General features: G+C 35.0%; 1 protein-coding gene across 1 annotated transcript; it reads right to left on the bottom strand.

Annotated features, from left to right (window-relative positions):
• Positions 1 to 215: 215 nt before the first annotated feature.
• Positions 216 to 11,112, bottom strand: fut9a (fucosyltransferase 9a). Its single transcript, XM_048190720.1, has 3 exons — positions 10,503 to 11,112; positions 8,373 to 8,467; positions 216 to 1,684 (listed from the first exon to the last, which is right to left on the bottom strand). Exon 3 carries the CDS (start codon positions 1,674 to 1,676, stop codon positions 597 to 599), a length of 1,080 nt encoding a protein of 359 aa, XP_048046677.1. The 5' UTR covers positions 1,677 to 1,684; positions 8,373 to 8,467; positions 10,503 to 11,112; the 3' UTR covers positions 216 to 596.
• Positions 11,113 to 11,814: the final 702 nt, after the last annotated feature.

Raw genomic sequence — 11,814 nt, forward strand, 5'->3', positions numbered from 1 at the left:
TTTTTGCTTTAGTTTTGTTTTTGCGCACAAAAAGTATTCTTGCGGCTTCATAACATTAAGGTTGAACCACTGTAGTCACGTTGACTATTTTAACAATGTCTTTACTATTTCTCTGGACCATAATTGTGGTAATTTCATTGCTTTCTATGGGAGATAAAAAAAAAATGGATTTCATCAAAAATATCTTTATTTTTGTTCCGAAGATGAATGAAGGTCTTACGGGTGTGGAATGACATGAGGGTGAGTAATTAATGACAGAAATTGAATTTTTGGGTGAACTAACCCTTTAAACTCTAAAATGCATGATTTGCATCATTTTTGGGTGAACTATCCATTCAAATGCATTTTGCGCATTTTCGTCAAAATCTGCTTTCCTAATAAAATATGTACTCATTAAACTCGAAAATGCATGATTTGCATCCAGGTTAATAAACACATGAAACCGAACACGAAGTAAATGTACAGCTACTTTGGGACATTTTACAAAAATAAAAGTCTGTAAGTGCTCACAACAGACCCTCATTTGAATTAAGTTACACGAAGCTCATTATTGTCAAGCAACTTTCATTAAGCTGGTCCAGTGGTTTAGGTGCGGATTAACCCCAATACCATTTGTCAAGATTGTTAATTGCCTTGTACTCATTGTGCCTTCTGACGTAATCGCAGGCCAGACACGTGTGTTCGGCCCAGAAGTATGCCTTTTTAACCTTAAAGTGTTTACGCCAGTCAAAGTACTTCAGGTAAAGCTCTTCATTTTTGTCAAGGAACAGGAGGTAATCAGCCAGCTCCTTCGGAGACGGGAAGTCATCGACGTGGATAAAAGCGTTTCCCTGCACAAAGTTCTGATAGTTCTCCCTTGGTGGTCCTAGCACCACAGGTACGGTGCCAACGGAAAGTGGATTGTACAATTTCTCAGTGATGTAGTCTTTGTGAATCGAGTTTTCGAATGCCAAATAGAACTTACAACTGGCAATTGTGGGGAAATAGTCCTGGTCGGAAATGTACTCACCAAAAGCCTGTCCGTATGCATGAACCTCGATGTGCTTGTACAGTTCATTGTAGTATTTCACCCTGACGTGATCTGGGTTCCAATTGCTGACGATCCAACAAATGAGCTTGTTCTTGCTTGGCGGCACAAAGTCCTCCTCTCCTTGGGCTGCGACAATCGATCCATAAGGCACTTCTATATCAGCATCCTGCCGATAGTTTAGAGTTAAATTAAACAAGTTTTCAATTCCAGGTAACTGAGATGAATGCGACGGTGACTCGAAGTTCATCCAAATCCATCTCTGCAACTTGGGCCGATAAGCCGGCGGCATGTTGGAGAGGTCGCTGGTGATGTCCCTGTGATGTATGACGACAGCGTCAGATTTGTTGTAAAGGTTTCGGTCGGCTGTGATGAAGCAGCCATCGATACTGAACAAAGAGCTGCAGACGTTTAGGTCGTAGGTTTCGCCAAAAGGCCAAAGCCAGACCAGGATTGTGGTCTGGTTCTGTTCACTTCTGGTGGAAAGGAGGCTTTTCACTCGGGCTGTGGATGTTTCCGACTCGACGGGGCCTGACAACCAGCTCGTAGATGGTTTGATGTACATTAAAAACAGAGTCACAAAGCATCCCAATAAAAAGATACCAAGCAGGAGGGGTCGTAGGATTCTGTAAGTTGGTGCAGATGGCATACTCTGGCCTTTTAAACAGGAAACAGATAATGGTGGGAAGGCAAAAAAAAAAAAGGTTATCGGTCATTATATGAAACAGTTTCGGTTTGATTTTGAAGTCATTTCTTTAAAAGGTTAGTTCACACAAAAATGAAATTTCTGTCATTAATTACTCACCCTCATGTCGTTCCAAACCCGTAAGACCTTCATTCATCTTCAGAACACAAATTAAGATATTTTGATGAAATCTGAAAGCTTTCTGAGCTCCCTATAGACAGCAATTTCAAGGCCAAGAAAGGTAATAAAGACATCGTTTAAAGTGACTACAGTGGTTCAACCTTAATGTTATGAAGTGATGAGAATACTTTTTGTGCACAAAAAACAAGCAAAAATAACTATTGGCATCAACATGAACAGCGTTGGCCAATACTGAGCCGGCATTCTGACGTAGAACCAGGAAGCACTGCACTGTGTTTACAACGTGAGAGAAGAAATTGTTGAATAAAGTCGTTATTTTTGTTTTGTTTTTGCGCACAAAAAGTATTCTTGTCGCTTGATAACATTAAGTTTGAACCACTGTAGTCACATGGACTATTTTAACAATGTCTTTACTACCTTTCTGGGCCTTGAAATTGGTAATGACATTGCTATCTACAGGGAGGTCAGAAAGCTCTCGGATTTCATCAAAAATATCTTAATTTGTGTTCCAAAGATGAACGAATATCTTACGGGTGTGGAACGACATGAGGGTGAGTACTCAATGACAGAAATTTGATGTTTGGGTGAACTAACCCTTTAGACAAATAAAGTGTTAATGAACTGCATTGTGCCATCTAAAGGTAAATTAATACATTTTAATATCCTGAAACTGCTGTTAAATATTTTCTAAACTGTCAGCAACCAGTAGTGTTCCAGCAGCCATATTAGTATTCCCATCCACCACAGACAATTCTTTGACCTAAAATGACCCGTGTGCAAAATTTCAGTCGGATAGGTTAGGACATATTTCTGTAAATAAATTATTACTTTGCATGACTGGTGCATTTACTGCACACTGCCTAAAAAGGTGATTGATAATAAAATATATAGCCTATTTCCGTATGTAAATGCAGAATATATAAGTATTAATATATTGCATTCAAATTCAAGGTCTTATACCATGCATCATCTTGCTCGGAGCAGCAGAATAAATGTTTGGAAACAGCCAGTGTTATTTCTCTGAATAATGTGAAGCATATATATCATTATATTATATTATAATGTGAAGCACATATTATATTACATTATATTATATTATATTATATTTACATTTTCTAGCTTTTTACTGCTAATTCAGTTAAGTTAGTAGTTTTTAATGTTATTTGTTCATTTTTACCAACATTTAAGTTGTTATATTAACTGCTTTCAATACATGCTGCATGTTAACTGCAATATTTAACAAAATATAATGTACAGTAAGTTACTGCACTAATAAAACATTATCTAACGCAACATAATTACATAACTACATTGATTGTACAAGGAAAATTAATTTGCACATACCTTAAAAAAGCATTTAAATCTATTCAGATTTCAAAACAAGCTCTATTATTATATATATATATATATATATATATATATATATATATATATTTGCAATACATATATGTTGTGTCTTGTCTGTCAGCTGATCATATGTATGCTAGCTGCAATGAAGATTTTAGCACTTAGGTCGGGTTCACACCGCAAGCGACAGCAGAGCAGAAGCAGCGCGTAATTTTTTAGGCGCCCGTTAACCCTCTACAGCACAGTGTTGCCCTCAGGCAACGGAAAGTTTTCTTTAAATGATAACAACCAATTAGAAAGGTCGAGAAAGTACCAAAGAACAGAATATCAAGCACCATTAAGAGGACGTCCTGTTCTGACACATGGTCACAGGAGCACATGGTGTGAGAAGAAGGCAATATTATTTGCTTTAGTAATCTTATTTAAAACGACATGAACTGTACATAAAAAATATGTGTGTGTGTATGAAGGTGTCGAGAAGCCTTTTGTAAGGTTTTATGAAGTTTTTTTTTATTTTGCATGTTCAGAAATTCAGTTTTTCTTTTCGTTGCCTCAGGGCAACGTTGTGCAATAAGGGGTACTTTTCGAGGAGATTTTAGACAATACCTTACATTGGCAACAATGTATTATAAGAAGGGAAGATGTAAGGTTCCTGGGTGTGCAGGAACACCCAAAGCGATGTGCAAAAATTGTAACATACACCACTATGTCACAGAGAAGAAGTGCTTTTTGAAGTTTCGTACGGAGTTAAATCTTATCACATGAAGTACATTATATGGCACAGCACACTACATGATACAGACCTATGCATGTATCAAATTCAATATATCAATGTCTTTCAAGTGTTTTTTCCCTTTTTACTTAATGATTTCTTGAATTAAAAAAAAAAAAAAAATTTGATTTTGATGATAATTTTCTCGATGACTCTGTACCATTGTCGCACAAAGTTGCCCTGAGGCAACGAAAAATATGTTGGGATTGGGGGAGGGTGGGGGGAAATTTTTTTTTTTAATCAATAAAATGTTCCCAAATTAACCAAAAAAATGATGTGGAATATTTTTTTTTCATGTGCCATCAACATGTGTGCAGTAGAGGGTTAACAGATGAGGGCATTCACACCGCACGCAGAAGCTGCGCGGCAGCGCGGAGCAGAGCAGAAGCAGCAGTGCCGCGATCGTTTCGGTGCTGGGTCTATTTTTGCTGCGCTGCTAACGCTCAATTAAAGTGAAAGTACACCTTTGATGGACAAAATAAACATGATTTCACACAAAAAGTGCTCAAAATGCACAGAATAAGCATATCTAGTGTGTTTTAACAAGAATTGAAGTATGTCAGGAGAAAAAATTTATATTAAAAAATATTTATAGAAGATTTACTCATTTAAACTTGTTTTTAATTATTCAGTTTGGGTTAAAGTATGGTATATTATAGAAAACTAAACTAAACTAGCCAGAAAATATGATATATAAACATTATTTTAGTTATTACACAGACAGCAATATAGGCTCTTGCATACCCAAATCAAACCCGAGATTGCTGGCTTTTTCGCCGAGTTTACAGTCTTGTAAACATGTTCATGCGTCAGATGATGTAAAACACAAAGCTTACCTCATTCGTGTGTAGCAATGGATGACACGAGGCTTTTATTTATTTATTTTTTATTTATTTTACGTTTGGGTCATTCTTTATTTGTGGTGGCAAATGGTGTCCCTCTACTTTACAACAGTTAAAATACACTTTAAATACCAATAAATTCAATTTTTTTGCATGTTTGTATTCTGTAGAATAAACACAATTTGTGCAATATTAATAGCTAAAGTTTTGTTTTAAATTACATATTTAATTAAGTTCAGAAGATTGCATTTGTAACAAAATATGTTCCCGCCATACCTCACAGAGGTATCATGGAATGTAATTGCAACAATATTACATTTTTAACACAAATAAAGTGGTTAAACTGGGAATATAGATTTGATTTAACATGTACAATTGTATTAAATTGTTTTAAAAAATACATATTTTGTATTATTTAAGAAAAAAGTAGTGTCCTCCAAATTCATGTCTGTGGTGTTACTACAATGGATGTCGCCCCTTTAAGAAAAAGGGGAACTCTATTTGGACTACTTCCTGTGTGTAAAGGTCATTGCAGATCCTGATTGATCTGAGGGGTGCATCATGAATACATTTTTTCTTATTAATTTTCTTAAAGTTAGCTACATTTCTGACAATTTCATGTGTCACACTTTATTAGTGTCTGTTGTGTTATGTTGATAACTTGCAGATTTTACATATTTTAATCCAAAATTTGATAAATACATACTTACAAAATGTCCCCTGATCTTGAAATCATCATGATGGCAGCCTCCATTTTAGAAAAGTCTGGATTTAGGCTAATCTGTCTGTGTTACTGTCTTTCCTGGTAACACCACAGACTCTATAGTAACTCAGACAATATACAGCCAGAAATGTTGTATTTTTAATAAAACACATAGGACATTCATAGTCATATAATTGTATCTCTCTTGTTAGGCATGGCAAGATTAACTCCTGCTGAAATGCAGAGTACCTCATCAGACCTATTTAATAAAGACCTATGTGCAAAAAAAAAAGAAAAACTGAGAATAGGAGATCTCTAAGGGAAAGTAAGTTTAATAAGTTAAATAAGTTTGTGGATACATGTTTTATTCACAGAAGATTTTCTGGATTTTTATTCTCTATTGAAACAGATCACACATTATGATTGCATCATAATCCAATTAAAGGGATATAAATTTTTGTTCACCCTATCATCATTCACTCACCCACAAGTTACTCCAAACCTGTATAAATTTCAGATAACACTTTATTTTAGGGTCTTTTAGTTGTTTGCATGATCATATTGTACATTCTTAATCCTACCCAATACTTAAATTTAACAACGACTTTACTAACTAACTTTACTGCAGCTTTTATTTTTATTAAGGGGTTAATTTACTGAAATCTAATTTGTACTCGCCCTCATGACATTCCTAACCCTAAGACTTTGGATCATCTTCAAAATACAAATATAGTTATTTTAATGAAATCTGATATTTGTCGATTCATTGACAGTATACCAATACCACTGTGATGCTTCAAAAAGTTCATAAAGAGATCATAAAACTAATCCAAATGAATTAAGTTGTTCCGTATTTTCTGAAGACTTGCATTATGTGAACATTTAACTTTTGTCTTTTTATTTACATATAAACATTTATAAACACAAACAGATCCGATATGGTAAACGGGAATTCACGCATGAGTTTATTCTCAGTGTTATGCAGCATCGTTTCACAAGAACTATTTGTGCTGATTAATGTGAATAAAAGCCTAAAATCAATCTCTTCATAAGGTGGCCGTGTCTCTTCAGAAAATTTGGACTAAAGTGCTAAACTCTGTATGGATTAGTTTTACAATCACTTTATGAACTTTTTAAAGCATCAAATGGACAAATCTTCCAGTATTTCCACTTGTATTTAAAAGATGAACAAAAGTCTTACGGGAGTGGAACATTATTTTGGGTGAACTATCCCTTTAAAGCACAATTCTCATCAAACATTACTAGTAGCCATTCCTACTGGTATTGAGAAGGATCAAGGACAGGATCGACAAATTCTTTGTGGTTGAAGAAGCACCTCATCTCTTAAGGAACCAGCTCCTTGAGTGCTATCGAACTTTTTCTACTGTTTCTACCTGCTATGTAGGTCCTTTTATCTTTATCTTCCTGCTACACTCTACAACACTGATGTTGGTCTTACCAGTGAGTCTCCCAAAGTAAAGGAATTGCATGGGAAGCATTGACAAACTTTTGATGACAATTTTTCGGAGCATCATGTATTTAAAGTACAGATACTGGAAGTAAAGAGTATGTTTAACTGCTAACATTTTGAAGTTCTATGGGTCTTTTGACCTGCAGAGTTCATATGGGTGAATTTGATTGCACGCGCTGACAGTTTTTCTCTAAATGTTCTTTTATCAGAATAGATACTTCTTGTAATCCTACTTATGATAAAATTCATTATTTTGCTCAACAAACTTTTGATTGTTAAACCTTTTATGCAGTGTAAAGTCTGTGGTGTTACTTCAGTATGTATCTGAAATTTCTTTCCTACAAAACCATTTAATCTTTTAATTTAATGTTTTTAGTCTGTAAGGTGGTGTTAATATTTTAGAATAAAGGCTATAAAAGTTGCACAGACCATTTTTCCTGCCTTTTCTGATGTATATCCTTTTTTTTTTTTTTTTTTAAAAAGAAACAATTCTTCTTTGGCAAAAATAGAAGCCAAGATGAACAATTAAACATTTATTTTAAAAATGAAATTTAAATAATCAATAAAACTGAGCCCTAAAAGTAGTTTATTTATTTATTATTACCTAAAGTTGCATATCCCTGCTCATTTTAGAACAAACCAAAATTTGACTTCAAATATTGGTAACACCACAGACATAAGTGGTTGTTTCACCAGTGTTTGATTAAAATGATTTAAAAATCTAAATATTATTAAGCTTCAATTTTAATGGATATAGCATATAAAACTAATCTTAAATGTATAGCAATACATATTATAAAAAGAAAACAAACAAGAATTTTTACAATTTCTGCCTCTCATTTGCCACCGCAATTGAAGAATGACCCGTTTATATGTGAGTGTTGTACACCTTGCATGTTAACAAACTTTCAAGACTATCAAGTTTAACAATGACCAATTATAAAAACAAATTTATAGATGTCTTTGTAAAGAAATGCTCACTTTATATGTAGCTTCGAGCCGCTGCTGTGACGCTGTACAAACGCTTCCAGTGTGAATACTCGCGTGTCTCTGGAGCTGCAGTTCACACTCACGCACTGATAACGCGCTGCTTCCGCTCTGCTGCCGCTTGCGGTGTGAACCCATGTCTAGCACTTTTGTGTTGTAAAACTGTACAAGGACACTTCAGATATTAAAATAGTGTTTATAGACAGTAGAAGATGTGGGTATCCAAATACGACATTGTAAGACTTACTGAATAGTTCCAAAATAGTTTATGAAATAGTTAATTACTTTAGAAAGAAAAAATACGATTAATATATATTTACCATCATGACAAAGTCAGCTAATCGCAAGCACTGAGAAATCCAACGTATATGCAAAGTAAATAATCTTAAAAATTCACCTGACAGATTTGCTGATATCCAATAGGTAAAATGATTATATGTTCCAGGTTCTTCTTTTTACTACCAGAAGAATGTCAGTCTTAAAATCATAGGTCTTCTCATGAGGGAAAAAGACAGAAAATTGATTACATCACTATACAATCAAATCACTGACTTGAATATCAACACTTTGTGTAGAAACGGTGTAACCAAACATTTTAGATTGGGGGAACCAAATCCATCATAGGAAACTGTATATTTATTGACCACTGTTCAGGTGGTACTGTGGCCCTGTTAATTGAATTGGCCAAAATAATTCTGGATCATTACAAAAACATTCAGATAATCAGTTTTACACATAAGAACACTGCCATCTTCAGGATGTCAAGAGATAATAGAACCAAAAGGCCTATTTACACCAAATATTCATAATGGCAATGGCAGTTTTATGATCTGAAAACATTAGATTTTGTTTTTCTGTATACAGAATCCATTTGTTTTTTTACATTCCCATACTGCTAAAGGTGTTCCTGAAAACTGCCCTGCGCATTTTATGCACAATTCTTCAAAAGTTAATGACTTCAACTTAAAACCAATAGTATACACCATTAAAAAGCAAATACACATTCAATTAACTTACTCAGTAAACTTCAATAAACAATTTAGCTGTACAATTTCACATGCAGTGACTGTGAAATGTACCAATAAACAAATCTTCACGCTTCCACTTAATAACATCATGTTCTATTTAACTTCAGATCTCTAACATATTTAATCTGACAGATATTAGTGAATTAATAATGCAAGAAATCAATGAACAAACTGATGACTGACTATAAACTTAAAAGCATGTATGGATCTCCGGGAGTAATAAAAACATGACAATGAAAATGACATTTTCTATAGCTGTATAATAAAGTGATTTAGGGTTCTCATATGCCAATGCCCAGCTCGTGAGATATTCCCTATCTAATACACCTGTTTCTACTCATATTTATGTTGCATTGCAGCGGTGGGGTCAACTGTGGTTGAGAAATGAGCTTTGTGTCATCTCCATAGTGTCCATTTACCATTAATCCACATGTGGACATAAGAGCTGTTTAAAAGGTTTATCAGTGCATCTGTGACTCAATCATCTTATTTCACAGTAAAACCTCTCTGCAAATGAGCGGGACACACAAGGCTTCAGAGAGATTATACACCTGTTATATCAAACATTGGTCACATCCAGTACATAATAGAATGTAATTACTACAAATGCATGATATATAGCTAAAGGTTTAGAAACACTGGACAATAATCAGCTGTTTAAAACCCCTTAGGGGGATTTAAATGTCCTGAGGGGAGGGTCTTTTAATAAGCAAAGTGTTTGGCATGTCCTATTTCCTAACCGCTAACTATTGCACATTTCATATTTTTGGCCAACAATACACATATAATGCACGATCCCGTTAAAGTAAACAGAGGATGCATGTTTGTGTCTCTCTGGGAGTCTTCGAAAAAGAAAGCCATTTGTTTTAAATGTATTGTGATGTATTTGGGACACAGAGTTGCACGCTGCTAGTTGGCTTGAGTGTTCACGTCTAATAAATAGATGTGGATGAAGGACATGAAGATGAAAAGAAGATGCAAAATCATTAAATATAAAGCATTTGTGTAGCTTATTTGGTAGGCTTTATGAATTTGTGTCTATCCAATCAGTGACATGATGTTAATACAGGCTATTTCATCTAAAATAGTGTTTCTGCTGCTTCACAAATCATAAATGAATATGGTACCGTGCAAGGTGATGTGCTTTCACCAGTGATGCTGAAGGTCATCTTAAAACAGACTGTCACATCTGACATTTTACTATGCGAAAATATGGCTATTCATGTCATTATATGACATGCTCTCTCTCTCTATTCCATCTCGACTGCTTTGTCTATTTTAAGCAAAACCGCATCCAAAAAGGACGCATGAAGCATCCCATGAGAATGAATGTCCCTGCGCTCGTGCCTTGATTAATTATTATAAATCAAAAATCCCCAAAGAGATGAATGAAAAAATGATGGTGCACGCAGTGCGTGATATTTAAAGCCTCTACTCGTGTCGTGCAACATATGCAAAGCATACAGGTAACCTTCATATCGGTAAATCGTTTGTCTCACCTCTCCATCAGCAATCATCCTCGAGGGAAAGCCACATCATGCGCTTCTTTTATTTACATCCCACACACTTCGCATATCGGAATGGTGCTGAAAAATCTCCGATGGAGGCAATATTTGGATAGGATGCACCTGAACCCATAGCCTTCGCGTCAGAGCATCACTGCATATTGCAATGTGTCCGCAATGATGACAGACTCAAATCAGCGCGTGCAAGACAAAACACGTACGATCCTATGGCTAAGAAGCGGAGAGTGCGAGCAAGTGCGTCGCTGGAAAAGACGCCATGTAACGCCGTGTGATGTGATGTAGAATAATGTCCCCCTCCCCACATGCGCCCTGATACCTTTCCAGTGCCCGTGCTGTTCATATGCATGGATGCAATTGTAGATTTAGAGTGTGTCCAAGCGTGCGTGCTTGTGCAGTTAATATATGCAAATGATGGAATGCAAACAAATGCATGAGATGGGAAATGAAATAGGCTATGCAATAGTGGCGTTAGACTGGATTATGTATGTACTCAAGGATTATTCCTTTGTTCATCATTGCTGTTTGGATTCAGTGGTTTAGTTTGCAGTCTGTTAGTGTTACAGTCAGCTGTGTATTAGTTAGCCTATACTTAAGTGCATGTGATGACCATTTTAAAAAAACGTTTAAAAGCATGGATCAAATAATCAGTGTTAATTTAATAATTTATTGTCTTAAAAAAATAATTAATAGATTGATAAATACGGGTTGTTTTCAACCCAAGGGCTGGGTAAATATAGGACAGAACACATGTTGGGTTAATTTTATTTAGCAAACTGGGTTATTTAACCCAGCATAATGCGTTGTTTAAACCAGATTCATTTTTACTATAATGCTAGCTTTTTTATACTCCACACAACCATGGTTTGCATGATAATTCCTTTATTTTCGATCATATTTTATAGTATAGCATATTTTGTATCGTTTTCAATACATGGGTCAAAGACATGACAGGGCTTTTTTTTTTTTTTTTGTCCAAAGCCCTTAATAATAATAAAAAAAACAAAGATATGACATGTAAGGTAGTAAAACTAGATCTTTTTTATTGAATCCAAAAGGTTTTAATTATATTTCGCTACATATATAAAGGTATTTTGAAGATTTGAAGTGTCAAAAGGTCATTTGGTTTAACCGTCCAAAGGCCAATATAGCCATTTTATTTGTGATCTAAATACAGTTGCAAGAAAAAGTATGTGAACCACTTGCAGAATCTGTGAAAATGTGAATAATTTTAATAAAATGAGAGATCATACAAAATGCATGTTATTTTTTATTTAGTACTGTCCTG

This window comes from Megalobrama amblycephala, linkage group LG5, assembly GCF_018812025.1.
Source record: "Megalobrama amblycephala isolate DHTTF-2021 linkage group LG5, ASM1881202v1, whole genome shotgun sequence".
NCBI lineage: Eukaryota > Metazoa > Chordata > Actinopteri > Cypriniformes > Xenocyprididae > Megalobrama > Megalobrama amblycephala.

Coding starts and splice junctions, on each gene's coding strand:
- fut9a (XM_048190720.1), bottom strand. CDS start 1,676: ATGCCATCTGCACCAACTTACAGAATCCTACGACCCCTCCTGCTTGGT.